Consider the following 21,891-nt stretch of genomic DNA (forward strand, 5'->3'; position numbering starts at 1 on the left):
TGGTTATCACTCACCCTGTCCAGGACCTCTCTCCGGTATAGGCTGGGATGTGGCTGCAGGTCCTTTCCTGGGCCCCAGCCTCACTTAGAGTCTGAGCCCACCGAGAGCAGAAGCCGCATCTTCCATCCTGGGACCCCTGTCCAGCAGCCAGCAGGCTCCCAGGCAGAATGCCCAGAGTCCACGCCAGAGCCCCCAAGCACCGGCAGAGGGACCAGGTGAGCAGCACAGCATTCAGAACACATCCTTCAGTTTGGTGAAACGCTAGTGCCTGGCTGAGAGTCCCAAGTGGCCCATCGTGAGCCGACAGTGCCGGGAGGTACGCCACGGAGCCCCCCCATGGCCAGCGGGCGGCCTGTTTCCAGGCAGCTGGGCCTCCCCATGCACGCGCAGCACCTCCCCACCACCTGTTTCCCTGGGTCCCCACGATCCACACACCAGCTGACACTCACATCCCGCCTCCCCTACTTCCCCTCCCACGCATCCCACAGGCAGGGACCCTGGCCTAGAAAGCTCTGCGCTGCTCTCCCGTACCACCTGAGACCTAGGGCAACACTGGGCAAGTGAGGGGCGCAGAAATGCCCAAGGACAAAGAAGAACACGGCACACAGTGGCCCGCGAGGCGGGACTGCCAGCCACACACACCCCTGACCTGGGTGGCCCAGCTCTCCTCTCTCTTAGCCCAATAGTCTGGGTCTACTAGGAGGATGGTGTTCAAGGGAAGCTCCTCCAGGGGCCACTTCCAAAGCAAAGAGGTGGGCCCGGCGTGAAATCCATGCTCAGGGCGTGGGTGACGCAGCTGAAGGCGTTCCAAGTGGTGCTTGGGGAACGTTCAAAGGACAGAACAGCCACAACACTAGGGACGCCTGGAGTACGTTTTAAAATCCACAGCTAGACACAGACGACGGAAAGAAGATGGCAGGCGACACACTCCACTGTCAACCGCGGTCTCCCAGGGGGTGGGATTAGAGGGTTTTTGTTAACTCGTTCGCAGACTATGAACGTCCCCAACAGTCCTCTGAGATGCCACTGACCACCGCGTCCCAGCCAGACGAGCTTCGTGCAGCAGCCCAGAGACCTACAGACCCAACATCCTTGTTCTGAGGGGCCGGGGGCTGTGCCCAAGGTGGGCTTGCTAGAAACGAGTCCAGCACTTAGGCCCTGGAACCCATGTGCAGTTAGGGTGGGAAACTGAGCCATGAGCAGTATTTATACACACAGCCGTCACATGCTTTTTATACCAGTAAGCAGGAGACTGTGGGGACAAGCGTCCCCTGTGTCCGTCCCTGCACCCCTGCACCCCCATGCTGTGTCTGGCCTGGCCTGTCCTCCGGGGAATGTCATCCTGGAAGCGGGGTCTTTCTTTGTGTCAGCTCAGCAAGCACCTGGCCTGGCCTGGTTTCCAGGCCACAGAGATGGAGGTGACCCCAGGCAGCCATTACCTAGGCCTGGGGAAGCCACCAGGGCCAGGAAAGGTCTAGCCCCAGAGGAGGGAAGGGGAGGGGAGGCAGCAGGAGCTGCCTGTCTGGTCTGAGAACAAGCCCCCGCCGCTTGCTGCAGTGACTGTGTGGGTAGGAGGTGAGGCTGCTGGGCCTCAGACGGCAAGGGACATGTGCCAGGGGGAGGCCAGGCTGCTGGGCCTCAGACGGCAGGGGACCCACCTGGTGGTCTCCCCCTCCTGCAGCCAAACCACACAGAGGCAGCACCTATGCCAAGCCTCAGCAAGAGGGGAGAACCCGCAGTTCCCTCCCCTTCTGCAAACCAGAGCCTAGCCCCAGACAAAGCTGGATGCTGCATGGGCCCCACAGCCAGCCTTCTGGAGCTGGAGTCGAGCCTTCTGGAGGCCGTGTGGCCTGGCTGCAGCTGTGCTGGTCTCTCTAAGCGCCCACCCTCTCTGGTCCCAGTAGGCAGCTTTGCACCACAGAGGCAGGAAGTGAGCTAGACATGGCCGGCCCTGCTTCCTGGCTCCATGCAGCCTTTGGAGAGGGGAGGTGGGCGCAGAGCCGCCGGGATGTCCCTGGTCTCAGGCCGTCTCCTCCCTGACAGTCATAACCATGTTGTTTATCTGCTAACAGAACTCAGATTTGTCCCCCAGGACCTCCAGTCCTTCTGCAGGCCAGGATCTCGCTCCTCCTCAGCATTTTCCCCACCCGAACCCCAGATGAGCATACAGGAAGGAGAGATGGTGAGCTGTCTCCAAATGCGGCTATGCACCCGCCCACCCCTCCTGAAGGCCACATTCATGTCACTGACATATTTCAGGGGCTTTCTGGGTTTCTTTAGCCAGGTGGCCCTGTGCAGCCTGGCCCATCCAGCCCCTCTGAGCTCCATCTTGGCAACGTCCACCACACGGGGCAACGTCTCCTCAGCCCGAACCATGGAGGGCTCTGCAGGCCCAGCCCCCTGCTGCCCTGTGGCTTACACCCCTGCAAATAAGCAGGGTGGTCATGCACCGAGTTTCTCAACGGGCAATCCTGCCCTCAGCAGACACTTGGCCACATCTGGACACACTTGTGGCTGTCACAACAGTGGGTGCCACTGGCAACAAGCAGGCAGCAGCCAGGAGGCTGCCACACACCTGCGTCGCACAGGAGTGCCCCACAGCAGAAAGGATCTGTTCCAAAATGTCAGGTGTGCTGAGGTCAGGAGACCCTGTAACAGAGCCTTCCACACTGCGGTGAGGATTACGTGAAGAAATGTGCTGTGATGTTCTTGGAACAGCGTCTGGCACAGAGGAGGTCCCCGGCACACAGGAGGTCCCCGGCACACAGGAGGTCCCCGGCACACACACAGGAGGTCCCCGGCACACAGGAGGTCCCCGGCACACACACAGGAGGTCCCCGGCACACAGGAGGTCCCCAGCACACACACAGGAGGTCCCCGGCACACAAGAGGTCCCTGGCACAGAGGAGGTCCCCGGCACACACACAGGAGGTCCCTGGCACACACACAGGAGGTCCCCGGCACACAGGAGGTCCCCGGCACATACACAGGAGGTTCCCGGCACACACACAGGAGGTCCCCGGCACACACACAGGAGGTCCCCGGCACACAGGAGGTCCCCGGCACACACACAGGAGGTCCCCGGCACACAGGAGGTTCCCGGCACACACACAGGAGGTCCCCGGCACACACACAGGAGGTCCCTGGCACAAGGAGGTCCCTGGCACACACACAGGAGGTCCCCGGCACACACACAGGAGGTCCCCGGCACACAGGAGGTCCCCAGCACACAAATGGGCTGCTATGTTTACCAACAACACCTCATCTCAGCCTCGAGAAGTCAAAGCAGATGCCGAGATGCCTGTTTTCCAACAAGGAAATGAAGCCCAGAAGAGGGATGTGCTGGCCCAGAATAGAACCTGGGCCCCAACTCTGGTCTCTGAGGGAGCCTCCTGCCTAGGGCTGGGTCCCACAGAGTCCTGGCACCTGACACTGCCACCATCTCAGAAGGCACAGGCCCTGGCCCCCCGGATAGGGACTTTCTCATGCTGGCAGGGGATGTGTGGGGTGCTCCTTAATGTATAGGGTGCTCTTCAGGAACTGGCTGTGCTCCCGCATGTGCTGCCCCTCCTCCACACCCACGAGGGCAGCTGGGGGCTGCCACACGGAGCACTCCGGAGCCAGGTACTGCTCAGCTGAGCCAGGCCCTCCTGTTTCCAGGAGATCACCCCGCCTCAGGAGGGCTGCTGTGTGCCTTTCAGAAGGCGATACAGTAAGTGGTGATGCAGGCAGTGAGGCAAGGCCGCCTTCCCTGGGACTGAGTCCCTGGCATGCACTAGGCATGGGGAGGAATGGAAGATGCTGTGACTTTGGTCCCCATGACTTCTCCATGCTCCCAACAGCCTGTGGGAGGGTCGCCTCGTCCCACTGTCCCCCCTTCACAGTTGGGGACCGAGGCCCGGCGGGTAAAGGAACCTGCCTGAGATCCCCCAGCCCCCAGATCCCCCAGCGTGCCCCTCACAGCATGCTGCCACCCACAACTCAGAGGATGTGGCCAGCTGGAACCTACCAGGTGCCCGGCGGCTGTCACCACCTTGTGGGTGGAGAAAGGGAAGGCCTCGTCGCTCAGGTCTGCATCCAGCACCTCCTGCAGAATGGCCCGGCTGCAGGCAAGAGCAAAGTTGGTCATTCAGCAAGTGCTCACAGGCGGGGCCTGGACAGGACAGGCCCCAGGGACCCACCATGAATGGGACAAGTCTCTGTCCTCACGGGGCAGACGGCAATATACATGGATTAATAAAAAATATACCAAGACAGATGTACATTGCAAATATACATAAGACAGTCACCTTCCAGAGGGGTAACACCGGGGCCAGCAGAACCGCTGGAAAGGGAGACCAGACCAGGAGACAGCTCCTGTGGGACTCTCAGGTCATGGGTGGGGAGCTGAGACTGGAGCGGGTATCTAACCAGAGAATGCCCCTGAAGCCCACAGGCCAGGAGGAGCAGAGCATCTGGGCCAGGTCGACAATCCACATCCCCAGGCCCCTCCAGGTTCCCAACTCTTCAGAGGCCAGAGGGCCTCAGCCCTGCTTCAGTAACCATGGCCGAGAGGCGGGCTGGCTCTCGAGGCCTCAGTGCTGCACAGAAGAGCAGAGTAACCTGCCCACGGCAGAGGCGGACAGGAGCAGATTCCGGCCTCCTCCCAGCCCCCTGCAGAAGGTGCGCTTCCCAGACACCACCCTGCTCTGTTCCCCGACCTAACCCTCCAACCAGGCACCTCAGCCCACAAGTCCTGTCTGACGTGGGTATCAGATGCTGAGGCTGCAGACTTGGAGGGGTGGAGAGCTGGGCTTGGCACCCAGCAGGTGCTAAGAGCCGTTTTGACCTCTTAGGGGACTGTCACCTACCTGAGGGGACAAAGCCATTGCCACCTCCTAGGGGACTGTCACCTACTGAGGGCAGGGCTGCACCTGAGGGCTGTGGGGCCCAGGAATGTTCCTGAGCACTGGATGCTCGGTCCATACTCGACCGTTTGCAGACTTGCTGGGTCCCCCACTAGTTTATAAGCTCTGTGAGGGCGGGGGTTTGCTCCCCACTTCCCCTGCTCCACGGTGCCCAGCACCACGTCCACTCTCATACTTGCCCAAGTACCAGAGAACTCACTGGGGCTGGCACCCGCAGTCTTCAAGGAAGCCCTCACCTCCTGGGCACTGTGCCCATTTGACCCCTCCAGGTCTAGCCCTCTTCTGCCCTTCCACATTCTCACCCCTTCCCCTGTCCCCATTTAACCCATCATCATCCTTCAGCTCTTGGCTCAGCTGTCACCTCCTTCAGGAAGCCCTCCCTGACTCCCTAGGTCTTGGTCAGGTACTTCTTGTCCAAGGTCCTACAGTCTCCTGCCAGGGTGTCTCTCACATTGGTTGTACCCTCCCCCAATGCACCCACCCCCAGGAGCTCCTTGCCAACAGAGTCCCCATCCCAATGTGCCTGGCACAGAGAATGCTCTCTGTAAATAGGACTGACTGTGAACACCCTGGCTTGGCACAGCAGGGTGAGGGCCCTATTGCTAGGAGATGGTCCCCCACTTCTGCCCCTCTGGGGTCCCAGCAGGTGTTGAGACTGCAGGGTAGGCTACCCAGAAGTGCTGCTGACCCTAATCCCAATCGTCATTTTGCTGGGAGCCACCACCCACATCAGCCTGAGGTGCTCAGCTGTGGTACATTTGGCCAAAACCCTTATGTAACCACTCAGCACCCACGTGGTGCCAAGCCCTGGAGAGCGACAGCAGCGCCTCCAGACCTGAGGAGCACATGCTGTCTGCAGCCTTGAGTGGCGGCCACACAGAAGAGACCTGGGCCAGAAACCTGGAGCTGCCACCTGGTCCAAGGCTTTGAAGGGCTCTGACCTAGGCTGTGGGCTCAGCAACCTCAGGGAAAGGCCAGCTCCAGGGGTCCACGAGCTTCCCAGTCAGAGGCCCCGGTTCTAGTCCCAGGCTCTGTACTCACCCCTCACACTTTCCAAGCCCCAGTCCCTCATCCACGGGTCATTGTGAGGAGCCAGCAAGAAAGCACACGCAAAGCCCCTGGTGTGAATCAGGACCATGGCGAGGGCCGCTTCTGGGCGGCACGACATTGTCTCTCCCAGCCACACAGGATATTGGTTTTGGTTTGTTTTGTTTCATTTTGGTTTGAGACAAGGTCATGCTCTGTCACCTGGGCTTGAGTGCAGTGGCACAATCACAGCTCACTGCAGCCTTGACCTCCTGGGCTCAAGCGATCGTCCTGCCATGGGCTCCCGAGTAGCTGGGACTACAGGTATACACCAGCATGCCCAGCTAATTGAAAAAAAAACAATTGTTTTTAAGACAGGGTCTTGCTATGTTGCTCAGGCTGGTCTCGAACTCCTGGACTCCAGTGATCTTACTGCTTTGGCCTCCAAAAGTGCTGGGGTTGCAGGCATGAGCCACCGTGCCCAGCCTCCACTAGCACATGAGGCTATTTGAGTTCACATTCACTAGTCTTAAAAATGCAGTCCCATTAGCCACATTTCACAGGCTCAGTAGCCACACAGGGCTCAGTTATGGAACATTTCCAGAAAGTTCCATGGGGCAGCAGCTTGCACAGGCCCTGCTCCCTGGTGCAGCAGGCATGCGGAGCATGTCCCAAATAACAACTCCAAAAGTGCAGCACCAGTATTATTATTCATCTAAGAAAACTTGGGGTTATATTTGAAAGCTAGAGGACATTTTGGAGGAGAAAGTTAAGAAATTACCAGGAGGCAGTGAGCTCCTCTCCCGCCCTGGCTGCCTCCCCCGCTGCTGCCTGGAGCATCTTATAATGAGGCTGGGCGCCCCCGGCCGTACCTTGATCTGTCTGTCTGTCCCCCCTCCCTCACAGCCCACCTGCCTCCCCCACACTAAAAATAGCCCCACTCCCTGTCCAAGGCTGGTGTGGCGATGAAGCCGGAGGATTCCAAGGGCCGGCCTTGACACCCCTCTCTCCACCCCAGCGATGCAGAGGTTGGGGTCACCCAGGGGAGGAATGAAAAGCACCAAGGCTCATGGCTGCCTGTGGGCCAGGCGGGGGCTGCATGATTCCACTGCATCCCAGCCCCTTCCCCATCACGGCACCAGCACTCTCCTCTCCTCCTCAGGCACATGGATGCTGTCTCTGTCCCCTCCCCTCCCCCTGAGGCTCCCAGCACACTCCATCTGCTGTCTGGCAGCATGAGCCTTGCCCAGTCCATGGGAACCACCAAAATGCCAAACTCTCGCCCATGAGCCATACAGACTCAGGTCATTGCTCCCCACTGGACATCCCTGCCTCGCCTGGCCTGAGGCTCCTCACAGGCCTGTTGGCACCCTGCCTGCTGGCCCAGCAGCAGAGACCCCCCACCAAAGCCCAAGGCCGACCATGCTCCCCCTCTGCTCAGCACCTCTCCCTCAGAGGGGTGGCCACCAGGCCTCCGGGATCTCACCCTGCTGCCTCTGAGACGGCTCTTGCCAGGCTCCATCCCAGCCTCGACGCATGCCTCAGACAAACAAGCACTTGCCTGCCAAGGGACCTTTGCACCTGCTGTTGCCACTGCTGGAGCAGTTCCCCGAGAGCGCGCCAAGGCTGGGTCACTCATTTCCTGCAGGGTTCTGCCCAAACGTCTCCTGAATGCAGGCTGGTTCTATGGGCAGCCTCGAGTCAAACCCTTGGCAGAAGCCGGCTTGACCTTTCCCGTTCCATCCCTTCGTTCAGCACGCTCGCATCTACCGTGTGCCTCTGAGCACCGCAGCTTACACACACGGACAGCCACAGAGCAGTCACTCGCAGCCCGAGAGGGGAGCCACTGGCCCAGGACTCGGCGGGGGGTACCAGAGAACGCGAACCCCGTGGCGGGGTCTAGACACTCCAGCCAGAGGTCTTGGCAGAACCCCAGGCTGACAGGCTATCACCTAGACACAGCTGTGCCACCTCAAAGTGCTCACCTCAGTGACCTTCAGGCTGGAGACACATCTCCCCCACATCCCACCCTCCCCACCTCTTCTCTTCTCCTTTCCCATCCTCTCCCCAAAGCTGCCCCCATCGTTTTCCAGAGATAGATCACCCCTGTGACACCCTCCACGTCCCCAGAAGTACTACCTCATCTCATGCCTCTTCCTCCTGCCGGGTCCAGCAGAGCCACCCCGTCCAGCCCCACAGCAGATGTGATGGCAGGAAGTGCCCTGAGATGAGTGTCCTGGACCCTGAGCCCCGGGGTGTCAACAGTGGAAGGCCTAGACTAGGCCGTCTTCTCACAGAGGGTTTTTAACTCTTGAAAGGGTGTAGCAGTGAGCAGCGTGTGTGGGCTTCAGAGCCCAAGGGGCCACATCCCCATCAGCCCTGGCACTGACCAGCTGTGTGCCCATTGGCAAGTGTCTCTACCTCTCTGTTCCTCAGTTTCTGCATTAGTAAAAATAAGAACAATTATGACCACCTCAAAGGACCACTATGGGGACAGGAGATGTCGGCTCAGGCTTGGCAGGTCACAGGAGCTCCCTTGGTGGCTGCTGAACAAACTGCCCTTCTCCTGTGTCCCCACCCCAGTCCCTTCTCCGAAACACAGTCAGAGGGCTCTTTCCGAGGTGCACACCTGCTCAGCCATCCTTTTGCCCAAGACCCTTCAGTGACTGAGTGCATAAGCCAGCATCTGAGTGTCTTCCCAGCTCCTGCTTTCTCATGGATGGGAACACAGCCAGCAAGTGTTTGGAGGAGGAATGAATGCATGCATGGATAAGCCACACGGAGACCTGTCATGGGAGGTATTTAGGAAGGAGCCAGGGACCCATCAGTGAAGGAAATTATTCTGCCCAGGTAGCAGGGCGAAGCCTGGCCTCGTTCTGCCCACTCTGGGAGGGAGAACGGTAATTCCTCAACCGCACTGGCGATGAGACCATCCTCCCCTCTGGGATCCTGGGGTCCTCAGTGACTGAACAGCTGTCAAGTTCAGTCTGACTCATGTTATGGGCTTATCTGCATTTCGGGGCCTTGTAGATTATTCAGAGTGGCATCTCTGGGTTTACCAGAGCGGTTAACTATTCAGAATGCCCCATTCTGGACAAGCAGTTCTGCCCAAGGGCCCGTGGGAGGGCCTGGGTCCAGGGAGCAGGTGCACCCAGGCGAGGGCTCCCTGTCCTCTCACCTGGCTGGGCCCTGGATGCTGATCATGCCCAGGTCCTCAGAGCTGTCGATGAGCTGGCACCGGAACTTCTGGTCCTGCAGCACCGTGGTGATGTGGGACCAGTTGTGCTGGGCCACGGCCCCGCCCACAGCCAGGTAGTAACCGTCCCCTGGAAGAGAAGGACTGGCCTTAGATCAAGATTTCAGGGCAAGGTGAGGACAGTGAGGGTGGCCCAAGGGTCTCCCAGCTGAGAAAAACCAATGCCCTTTCAGGGGCCTGTGCCTTCACAGAGCCCAGGGACCAATCTGCCCCTCCCTTGGGCCCCCAGGCCACGCCCTGCACAGAATGTCCTCTGTGCCATGCGGGTTGGAAGAAGGACCTGCTTCCCAACCCCAACCACCCGCACCCCTGCGGACACAGCACAGAGACGCTCCTACCCCAGGGAGGACGCTGTCTGGGGAACCACAGGCCTAGGCCAGCCTGGCCCAGATGTGGCTATGTGGTTAACCAGCGTCACTTCTCCCCTCTCTGAGACTCCATTTTCTCATCTGTCAAAGGGGCAGCCCTACAACATCCGGCCCCAAGGGCTGTTGGGAGCATCCCTGGGACGAGAGACATTTCAGGGCCCCAGCCAGGCTGTTCCCTCCCTCTCCTCTTAACACCATGAGCATAACAGAGCATGAAGGCAGAGACAAGCCAGTTTTCAAGGGGCTCCCCGACCCCTGGGCTGAGGCTGTTTCTGGATGGTGTCCTCAGCCCCATGACAGACACCCCACCTCGCCCACAACACACACACACACACACACACACACACACACAAACACAGTGACTCTCAGGCCCCTGGCTCCTCGGTGGCCCCGCCAGTCTGCAGCCATCCCTGGCCTCTTCTAGGAGGGCATCGGAGCTACCAAGGCCAATATGTACCCAGGGAGATGGCAGCGGTGGGCCTGGCTCCTATGGGCCTGGTCATCCATGACCAACTTCCCTGAAAACAAAATGCCAGTCTTGAGGCCACGGGTCAGGTCAGGTCCAGGCCCGGTCTGTGAAGCCCACGTGGCAGAGAGCGGTGGGAAGGCGGGTAGCTGGGGGCTTGCGCCATCCGCACTGGCTGAGGGAGCTGAGGGCTGTGCACCTTATTTGGTGCTTTTCAGTATCGTTGGAAGGGCTCCCAAGAGCATGTATTCGCTTGTAATCTTACAAAAAAGATCAATAAAGATCATTTAAAATTGCTTTTAAGATTGACAGCTGCTTTGTACGCCACTTTGATCACATGTAAACCATCCCATTCTCTTGACTTCACGGTGATCTGATGCAGCGTACGTGATCGGCACACATATTAAATGCGTGCATACTGATGCGCGTGCATACTGATGCCCATGCATATTCATAACTCAGACAGTGCAGTTTTGAAGCCTGAAGTGAAACAAAGCCCACATGGTGTCTTCTCCAGTTGAGTGGTCCCTGGGACCCGCAGAGCCCTGGGGGATGTGACTCACGGCTCTGACTCCTTCGCACCCACCAAGTGCGACCTTCCCAGATTAACCAGCTCCACTGAACCCCAGAACTCAGCTCCAGGAATCCACCAGAATCCTCTGGAAAGCTAACTGTGCACCACTGGGAGATGGCTCAGAGTTCAAAGCACTTTCCTGACAGCTCCTCCTTATGAAGGGGGACTAGCAAGGTCCTCATTCTCCAGCCAGGGAAACTGAGGCTTAGGGAGGCTGCTCCCCAGCGTCCCAGCACCTCCAGGCTCTGACCCAATTCTCTATAGCAGCTCAGGGAGGTGGGTCCTCCTCACTCCATTTCACAGATGGGGGAAACTGAGGCTCAGGGAGGCAGTTCACTGAGCCAGGCAGTGGCAGGGCCTGGGCCAGGATTTTGGTGACCTGTGTCCTCATTTTGGCCTCTACTGTCTCCCAGCTAGACTCACTGAGTCTATGGCTCTGGGCTGTGCCAGGGCCTCTGCTCTCCTGGGGGCTGACACCCAGCTCCTCACAGGCACCTTTCCTCTGAGCTCAGGGAGTCCATTTCTGTTGAATGAGCTAGAGATGACCAGTGATGGGCAGGCCACACTGGTTCTGACCACGTCCCTCTATCCAGCAGTTCCTACCCAACCTCCAAAGCTCAGGCTGCCCACCTCCTCCAGGACGTCTTGCTCATCCCTGCTCAGCGGCTTTACATGGCCTTCCCTAACACCTCGCCTTTTACAATCCCCTTGCGTGTCCCACTCCAGGTTTTATAGGGCCTTTCCTGCAACCATCCATATAGAGCTCACTGGGGGGACCCTGAAGCCCCACCGGCCTCCTTCACCTCCTCCTGGCTCTGGCTGCCCTGGCACTGCCACATAGTAAAGGCACCACAATGACTGTTGAGGGAATGAGGATGAGCTCACAGATCCATGAAGGACATGCGCTCTGGATCAGCCTGGGACTCGCTCAGCCTCCACATGACCAATGGCAAGAGGAAAGAGTGGACCCGCTCTATGAACCCCATAGGAGCCCTCAGGCACGATCTCAGCCTCATGCCCCAAGCCAGGACCCGTCACTCACACTCACACCCTCATCCTCACCACAGGACCCTCACTCACACTCAGTCTCATCCTCACCACAGGACCCGTCACTCACACACACACCCTCATCCTCACCACAGGACCCTCACTCACACTCAGTCTCATCCTCACCACAGGACCTGTCACTCACACACACACCCACATTCTCACCACAGGACCTTCACTCACACTCACAGTCTCATCCTCACCACAGGACCCTCATTCACACTCACAGCCTCATCCTCACCACAGGATCCTCATTCACACTCACAGCCTCATCCTCACCATAGGACCCTCACCAACACTCAGTCTCATCCTCACCATAGGACCCTCACTCACACTCACAGCCTCATCCTCACCACAGGACCCTCATTCACACTCACAGCCTCATCCTCACCATAGGACCCTCACCAACACTCAGTCTCATCCTCACCACAGGATCCTCACTCAGACTCACAGTCTCATCCTCACCACAGGACCCTCATTCACACTCACAGCCTCATCCTCACCATAGGACCCTCACCAACACTCAGTCTCATCCTCACCACAGGATCCTCACTCAGACTCACAGTCTCATCCTCACCACAGGACCCTCACTCACACTCACACCCTCATCCTCACCACAGGACCCTCATTCACACTCACAGTCTCATCCTCACCACAGGACCCTCACTCACACTCACAGTCTCATCCTCACCACAGGATCCTCACTCACACTCACAGTCTCATCCTCACCACAGGACCCTCACTCACACTCACAGTCTCATCCTCACCACAGGATCCTCACTCACACTCACAGCCTCATCCTCACCACAGGACCCATCACTCACACACACACCCTCATCCTCACCACAGGACCCTCACTCACACTCGCAGTCTCATCCTCACCACAGGACCCTCACTCACACTCACAGTCTCATCCTCACCACAGGATCCTCACTCACACTCACAGCCTCATCCTCACCACAGGACCCTCACTCACACTCACAGCCTCATCCTCACCACAGGACCCTCACTCACACTCACAGTCTCATCCTCACCACAGGACCCTCACTCACACTCACACCCTCATCCTCACCACAGGACCCTCACTCACACTCACAGTCTCATCCTCACCACAGGACCCTCACTCACACTCACAGTCTCATCCTCACCACAGGATCTTCACTCACACTCACAGCCTCATCCTCACCACAGGACCCATCACTCACACACACACCCTCATCCTCACCACAGGACCCTCACTCACACTCGCAGTCTCATCCTCACCACAGGACCCTCACTCACACTCACAGTCTCATCCTCACCACAGGATCCTCACTCACACTCACAGCCTCATCCTCACCACAGGACCCTCACTCACACTCACAGCCTCATCCTCACCACAGGACCCTCACTCACACTCACAGTCTCATCCTCACCACAGGACCCGTCACTCACACTCACAGCCTCATCCTCCCCACAGGATCCTCACTCACACTCACAGTCTCATCCTCACCACAGGACCCTCACTCACACTCACAGTCTCATCCTCACCACAGGATCCTCACTAACACTCACAGCCTCATCCTCACCACAGGATCCTCACTCACACTCACAGTCTCATCCTCACCACAGGACCCTCACTCACACTCACAGCCTCATCCTCACCATAGGACCCTCACCAACACTCAGTCTCATCCTCACCACAGGATTCTCACTCAGACTCACAGTCTCATCCTCACCACAGGACCCTCACTCACACTCACAGTCTCGTCCTCACCAGAGGACCCGTCACTCACACTCACACCCTCATCCTCACCACAGGACCCTCACTCACACTCACAGTCTCATCCTCACCACAGGACCCATCACTCACACACACACCCTCATCCTCACCACAGGACCTTCACTCACACGCACAGCCTCATCCTCACCACAGGACCCTCACTCACACTCACAGTCTCATCCTCACCACAGGATCCTCACTCACACTCACAGCCTCATCCTCACCACAGGACCTGTCACTCACACTCACAGTCTCATCCTCACCACAGGACCCGTCACTCACACACACACCCTCATCCTCACCACAGGACCCTCACTCACACACACACCCTCATCCTCACCACAGGACCCGTCACTCACACACACACCCTCATCCTCACCACAGGACCTGTCACTCACACACACACCCTCATCCTCACCACAGGACCCTCACTCACACTCACAGTCTCATCCTCACCACAGGACCCGTCACTCACACACACACCCTCATCCTCACCACAGGACCCTCACTCACACACACACCCTCATCCTCACCACAGGACCTGTCACTCACACACACACCCTCATCCTCACCACAGGACCCTCACTCACACTCACAGTCTCATCCTCACCACAGGACCCGTCACTCACACACACACCCTCATCCTCACCACAGGACCTTCACTCACACTCACAATCTCATCCTCACCACAGGATCCTCACTCACACTCACAGTCTCATCATCCCCACAGGACCCTCACTCACACTCACAGTCTCATCCTCCCCACAGGATCCTCACTCACACTCACAGTCTCATCCTCACCACAGGATCCTCACTCACACTCACAGTCTCATCCTCCCCACAGGACCCTCACTCACACTCACAGTCTCATCCTCCCCACAGGATCCTCACTCACACTCACAGTCTCATCCTCACCACAGGACCCTCACTCACACTCACAGTCTCATCCTCACCACAGGACCCTCACTCACACTCACAGCCTCATCCTCACCACAGGACCCTCACTCACACTCACAGCCTCATCCTCACCACAGGACCCTCACTCACACTCACAATCTCATCCTCACCATAGGACCCCTCACTCACACTCACAGTCTCATCCTCACCATAGGACCCCTCACTCACACTCACACCCTCATCCTCACCACGGGACCCTCATTCACACTCACACCCTCATCCTCACCACAGCACCCCTCACTCAGGCTCTTAGCCTCATCTCTGCTGTAGCCTCAAAGCTGCAGGGCTCACCCCCTACTCCCTTTTTTCAGCAGCACCCTGGGGTCCCAGGAGTCCCTGCCAGCCCCCAGCCTTAAAGATGCCCTGGGCAGTGAGGAACCTATCTTTTCACCCTGGCCCCCAATATCCCACCCTCTCTGCCTCTTTTTTTTTCTTCCTGACCCATCTCACTCCCTTCCACTTATTTCAGTTTTTAAATCCTCTTTCCTTTCCCGACGTGTCACTTCCACGTGGGTGGGAACTTCTGTGTTCGGTCCATTGCTGGGTCCTTGCTGCCTTGTGCTGAGCCCGACACACAGTTGGAGCCCCAGGACTGCTACTGAAGGGGCAGGTTCTGAGTGGATCAGTAATGAGCCCCTTTCTCCCCTTGCCTCTTTCTCCCAGTGCCCGAGCTGGACCCCTGGGGGACAGTGACCCAGTCACAAAACAACTACATCTGCCAGCAGCACGGAGTCAGGCCAGGGGCCAGGAGGTGCTAGGTCTTCTGAATGGGCTGAGCCCTCCCCATTGGCTACGCCCCTGCCTCTGGGGGCAGCACAGAGTGCTGCACGGCCAGTATCTTCCCCTGTGCAAGGCCCGTCCCAGAGGCACCAATGCCCCTTCCCGGAGAAAGAGAATGCTTCCGTCGTCTCTGCTCCTTCATCCCTGGGGGGATGGGTTACAGGTGTAGAGATCAGACAGCTCCTGTGTGAGCCCAGGGACAGGACCAGGCCGAAGGGACAGGAGGCAGGTCCCAGCTCTGGGTAGCAGTCAGGGCTGAGCAAACAAGGCATGAGGGTACTGAGCTACCTGTCGCTGAGGGCACTCAAGCATTCATGGAGGGACTGCAAGGGCAGTCAGGCGCCAGCATGGACCCTGAGCTGCACATCTTTTAAGGGCCGCCCTTAGAAGCCCTCAGACTGGGGGTCACACGGGCCTGAGACTCCAACCCAGCCAGGATGTCAGTGGCAGAAGGGAGCTGACTGCTCTGAGTGGGAGGCACGGCCTGTCGTTGGCACACTCTGTTCCGGGCAGCCGAGCTGAGCACGCCCACACTGTGGCCACTCTAAAACGCAGCAGTGTGGACAGGTTCAAAGATGTAATCACTGAGTACTGGAGCTCCAGCAGTGCTGCCTGAACAAAGCCCGAATTTAGCTTGAAACAAGACCTCTAATCTCCCAGCCCTGATCACAGCAGGCACAACAGCTAATGGCAGAGCTGCCATCGGCAGCCCATCCCGTCCGTCCTGCCCTGTCCTCAACCGCCAGTCCACTGAGTAGGCCACTGTCACAGCGCTGTGTGCACAGAGGCATCCATACCTTCAAAGGCAGGGGCCAGCAGTGAGGCCTGGGGGCCAGGTGCCAGGCGGCTGACAGTCAGGTCACTCTCGGTGCCCCCACGCTGGTTGAGCATGCACGTGTACACAGTGGAGCCTGTGGGGAGGGGAGGAAGCCGGGTCTGTGCTGCCCCAGGGCCTGTGGGCCACTCACACAGGCAGCTCCTCATCACAGAGGCTGGATAACCCCCAGCAGGACACCCTCCTGGGAGATGACCTGGAGAGCCCCTCAACCCAGAGATGCTATTTCAGCTGAACAACCCAGAAAGGACTAGCCATGGGCAGGCCATCCCATCACCGCCACCCTTGTGGGAGGGAAGCTTCTTTCTTCCTGAAATGCCTTGGCACTGGCCCCTCCCATTCCATCCCTCCCACCCACCCACCACCATGCCGAGAAGTTTCTAGACACAGGATTCATGCCCCCTCTATTCATTTTGGGGCTCCCAGCACTGCGCCTGAGACTGGAGAAGACTCCAGAAATGTCTGTGGCATAGATTACTTAGTGGATGGAGGATGGCTGGACAGATGGGAAGGTGGGCAGATGGATGGGAGGATGGGAGTGGGTGAGTAGAAGGGGGAACAGATGTATGGAGAAACAGGGATGTGGGGGCTGGTGGATGGGTGGATGGAAGACAGAGTGGGCAGCAGGATTAATGGGAGGTGAGCAGCAGGTGCCTGGGAGTCTGGAGAGTGGGTTTGCTGGTTGGCTGGCTGGAGAGATGACGTCAGGGGTTGAATTGTGACCCTCAAAAAGATATGTGAAAGTCCTCACCCCAGGACTGGGACTGCGATCTATTTGGAAATGGATCTTTGCAGATATGATCAGGTTAGAGTGAGGCCATTAGTGTGGGCCCCCATCTAATCTCACTGCTTTCCTTATAAGAGGATAACATGGCTAGGCATAGCGGGCGTGGTAGCTCACGCCTGTAATCCCAGCACTTTGGAAGGCTGAGGTGGGAGGATCACTTGAGGTCAGGAGTTTGAGACCAGCCTGGCCAACATGGTAAAACCCCATCTCTACTAAAAATATAAACATTAGCTGGGCATGGTGGCGTGTGCCTCTAATCCCAGCTAGTCAGGAGGCTGAGGCAGGAGAATCACTTGGACCCAGGAGGTAGAGTTTGTGGTGAGCCAAGACTGCACCACTGCACTCCAGCCTAACCAACAGAGTGAGACTCTGACTCAAAAAAACAAAAGAAGAGAGAGAACACCTGGAGAAAGCCATGTGACAACAAGCAGAGACCACAGTGACACAGCTGCACGCCAAGGAAGGCTGAGGCCCCCGATCGCCACCAGCAGCTGGAAGAGCAAGGGAGGGTCCTCTGCAGAGGATCAGCTGAAGACACCCTAATTTTGACCTCCCACTTCCAGAACCGTGACAATAAATTGCTGTTGTTTAAGCCACCAGGTTTGTGATACTCTGTTCTGGCAGCCCAGGACACTCATGAAGATGGTGAAGTCTGCACTTTTGGGTGAGTGAGTGACAAAAAAGCACATGAAGATCCCAAGTATGTCCCAAGCCCTATTTGGCTTGGGACATACTTATATTAAAAATGAGCCATTATGTATCCAAAACTCAAATGTAGCTGAGCATCCTATGTTTCCATTTAATTCTGGCAATCCCACCTGTAAGAGTATGAGGGGGACTGGGCCCCCCAGTCCCAGGAGAGAGGTGGCTGAGGGCCAGCTGCCACACATCCTTTCTGGAATAGAGAGGAAGACAGAGGTGGGGAGGAGACGGAAGGCAGGAGCGAGAGGAGGAGGAAAGCGGTGAGGTCCTAGGGCCTGGGTGCAGGGATGGGGCAAAGGGGGCCAGACAGAGGGGCCCAAGGCCAGGTTAGGGCAAGGAGCAGTGTGCTCAGGGTACCCGAGGGGACAGGATGGTGCCAGCTCATCTCAGTGCCTGAGGCTGTGCCCATGGAGTGACAGGAGCATGCCCCCCACCGCAGGCCCCATACCTGGGGGTCGGCGGACATCTGCGGTAAAGAGCCAGTCGGCAGCCTCCCTTGCATCCAGCCCCACCAGGTAGAACTTCCCGAAGTAGGACATGTCAAACACAGCAGCGGCCCCTCTGCAGGCCAGACACTCCTTCTTGATCTGAAAAGTTCCAGGGAGGAGGCGGGAATGCCGGGGCGGCCTTTGGAGTGTGCTTTCCCCTCGAGAACATGGAGAACGGGGCCTCTTTCCAACACACCTGGACTGAGCCTCCCTTCCCTCCCTTCCAACCCACACCAAGCTCTTCCCAGCTCAGGTACACACTGTGACACATGCTTCTCAAGCACAGAGAACATTCTCCAGGATAGATGATGTGCTAGGCCACAATACAAGGGTCAGTACATTCAAAAAGGATGAGATCATATAAAGCGTGTTCTTTGACCACAATGTAATTAAATTAGAGATCAGTAGCAGAAGAAAAATTGGAAAATTCACAAAGAACTGGAAATTAAACCACACATGGCTAAAGAACCACTGGATCAAAGAAAAGAATCACAAAGGGAATTCAAAGCTACTGAATTAAATGAAAATGAAAGCACCACACGCAGCCATTCCCGGGATGCAGCTAAAGCAGTTCTCACGAGGAAATTCATGCTTGTACGTGCTTGGATTATAAAAGAAGATCTCAAATCAATAGCCCAATCTTCCACTTTGAGAAACCAGAAAAAGAGCAAATTAAACCCAAAGCAAGCAGAAGGAATGAAGCAATAAATATTAGAACAGAAATAAATAAGAATAAGAAAATAGAAAAAAACCCAGCAAAATGAAAAGCTGATTTTTTGAAAAGATCAACAAAATTGACAAACTTTTAGCTAGACAGAGAAAAATGAGAGGACTTAAAGTGCTACAATGAGGAATGAAAGAGGGGATATCATGCCTACCCCACAGAAATAAGAGGGATTGCGAGGGCACTCTATGAACAACTGTGTGCCAATAGACTAGACATGAAATGAACAAATTCCTAGAAACACACAAATTGCTGAAACAGAATGAAGACATGGCAAATCTTAATAGAACTAAAACAAAAAAGAGATTGAATTTGTAATTGAAAAATTGTCCACAGTCTCAGGTCCAGATGGCTTCCCTGATGAATTTTACCAAAGAAGAACTAATATCAATTTTTCCCAGACTCTTCCGAAATATACGAATAGGAAATACCTGCCAATTCACTCTAGGAGGCCAGCATTACCCTGATGCCAAAAGCAGAAAAAGATATAAGAAAACTACAGACCAGTATTTCTTACAAATATAGATACAAAAAAAAAAAAAACCCTCAACAAAATACTAGCAAATGAAATCCAGCAACATAAGAAAGAGATCACACACCATGGTCCATGGGATTTACCCCAGGAATGTGAGGTCGGTTTAACATTCAAAGGTCAATGGCTGTAATGCAGCATTTTAAGAGAACAAAGGACAAAAAACATCTGATCCTCCAATAGATGCAGGAAAGTATTTGGCAAAAGCCACCTGTTCATGATAAAAACACAGAACAAACTAGGAATGCAAGGGAACTTCCCCCACCTGATGAAGGACACCTACAAAGATCACATAGCAAACACGATATTTCATGATGAAAGACTGGGAACAAGATGGAGAGGTCCGTTCTTGCCACTCCATTCAACACTGTACTGGAGGCCCTAGCCAGCGCAATTAGGCAGGAAGAGAAAAACAGCATCCAGATCAGAAAAGAAGAAGTAAAAACATCCCTATTTGCCAATAGCAGGATCTTGTATATAGGAAATCCTAAGGAATCCACTCAAAAAAAACCGGTTAGAACCAATAAAATAGTTCAACAAGGTGACAGGATACAAGGTCATGCAGAAAAACACAAACAAAAGAAACTGTTTAGCAATGAACAATCTCAAAAGGAAATTTTTAAAAATTATATTTATAGCATCATCAAGATAAAATGCTGAGGAGTAAATTTAATTAAAACGTCCAAAGCTTATTTTCTAAAACCTATATTTTTTTGAAGGAAATGAAAGAAGAGTGAAATATGTGAAAAGACAACCCATGTTCATGGAACAAAAGACTTACTATCGTTGAAACGACAATATACCCCAAATTGATCTACAGACCTAACACGGTTCCTTTCAAAATTCTCAGCTGGTTTCTTTGCAGAAGTTGACTAGCTGATCCTAAAATTTGCACGGAGATTCAAAGGGGCCAAGAATACTCAAAACAATATTGAGAAGGGAAAACAGAGTTGCAGAATTCACACTTCTTGATTCCAAACTTGCTATTAAAATTCAAAGCTACATAATCAAGACAGTGAGGTACGAAACAAGAGCAGATCAACGGAATAGCACTGAAAAGTCCAGAAATAAGCCCTCATCTGTACAGTCAATTGATTTTCAACAAGGGTGCCAAGACAATTCCACGGGAAAAGCAATCTTTTCAACAAATGGTGCTGGGCCAGCTGGGTAGCCACATGCAGAAGAATGTGGCTGGACCCAACCTCATGCCATGCACAAAAATTAATTTTCATGAATCCTAGACCTAAGTGTTAAGAGTGAAGACTATAAAACTCTTAGAAGGAAACATAAATGTTTTGGTTTTTTTAGGTTAGGTTAGGTTCTTAGACATGACACCAAAAACACAAGTGACAAAAGAAAAATATAGAGATGAATTGGGCACGTCAAAATGTGAAAAGCTGGGCTGCAAACAATACCATCGAGGAAGTGAAATGGCAACCGCAGGATAGGAAAATCGTGTGCAGACTGCGGACCTGGTAAGGGACTTGTATCTAAACCATATTTAAAAACTTTTATAACTCAATAATAAAAAGACAAATAGCCCAATTTTAAAAGGGATAAAGGATCTGAACAGACATTTCCCCACAGAATATATGCAAGTGGACAACAGGCACATGAAAATGTGCTCTACGCCACCAGTTGTTATAGAAATGCAAATCTGAACCACGATGAGATGCCATTTCACACCCACTCAGAAGGCTGGAATCAAAAAGTCAGATAGCGACGGGACACGGTGGATCACGCCTGTAATCCCAGCACTTTGGGAGGCCGAGGCAGGAGGATTATGAGATCAGGATATTGAGACCATCCTGGCCAACATGCTGAAACCCTGTCTCTGCTAAAAATACAAATATTAGCTGGGCGTGGTGGTGCATGCCTGTAGTCCCAGCTACTTGGGAGACTGAGGCAGGAGAATTGCCTGAACCTGGGAGGCGGAGGTCACAGTGAGCCCAGATTGCGCCACTGCACTCTGGCCTGGGTGACAATAAAAAAAAAATTCAGATAATAGGAAGTGTTGGTGAGGATGTGGAGACACTGGAACCCTCTAGCACTGTGGTGAGGACTGTCACATAGTACAGTTACTTTGGAGGACAGTTGGCATTCCCTCAAAATATGAAACAGAGCTACCACTGACCCAGGCCTAATTCCACACACATGAGGAATGAAAACACACAAGCATACAACACCTGGTGCATGAATGTTCACAGCAGCACTGTTGCTAAGAGTTCAAAAGTGAAAACAACTCCAATGTCCACCAACTGATCAACAGATAAGTAAAATATGGTGGGTCCCTACAATGGAATACGATTGACATAAAAAGAAATGAAGAGGCCGGGCGCGGTGGCTCACGCCTGTAATCCCAGCACTTTGGGAGGCTAACGTGGGTGGATCACCTGAGGTCAGGAGTTCGAGACCGGCTTAGCCAATACGGCAAAACCCCAACTCTAATAAAAATATAAAAATTAGCCAGGTGTGGTGGCGCATGCCTGTAATCCCAACTACTCGGGAGGCTGAGACAGGAGAATCGCTTGAACCTGGGAGGTGGAGGGTGCAGTGAGCCAAGATGGTGCCCCTGCACTCCAGCCTGGGCGGCAGAGTGAGACTCTGTCTCAAAAAAAAAAAAAGGAATGAAGTGTTGACACATGACCCACGCTACCACATGGATGCACCTTGAGAATAG

At 55.1% G+C, this 21,891-nt stretch overlaps 1 protein-coding gene across 4 annotated transcripts in view; it reads right to left on the reverse strand.

Annotated features, from left to right (window-relative positions):
- Window positions 1-21,891, reverse strand: part of SARDH (sarcosine dehydrogenase) — a 71,824-nt gene that overhangs the window by 16,175 nt on the left and 33,758 nt on the right. For all 4 annotated transcript variants that reach the window (XM_078331199.1, XM_002743456.6, XM_078331192.1 and 1 more), the window contains 4 exons: window positions 17,916-18,054; window positions 15,941-16,054; window positions 9,112-9,259; window positions 4,010-4,103 (listed from right to left, as the gene is read on the reverse strand). In XM_078331199.1, coding sequence (XP_078187325.1) covers window positions 4,010-4,103; window positions 9,112-9,259; window positions 15,941-16,054; window positions 17,916-18,054 — 495 coding nt within the window. The remainder of the gene's footprint in view (window positions 1-4,009; window positions 4,104-9,111; window positions 9,260-15,940; window positions 16,055-17,915; window positions 18,055-21,891) is intronic.

Source organism: Callithrix jacchus, chromosome 1 (assembly GCF_049354715.1).
Source record: "Callithrix jacchus isolate 240 chromosome 1, calJac240_pri, whole genome shotgun sequence".
Classification (NCBI taxonomy): domain Eukaryota; kingdom Metazoa; phylum Chordata; class Mammalia; order Primates; family Cebidae; genus Callithrix; species Callithrix jacchus.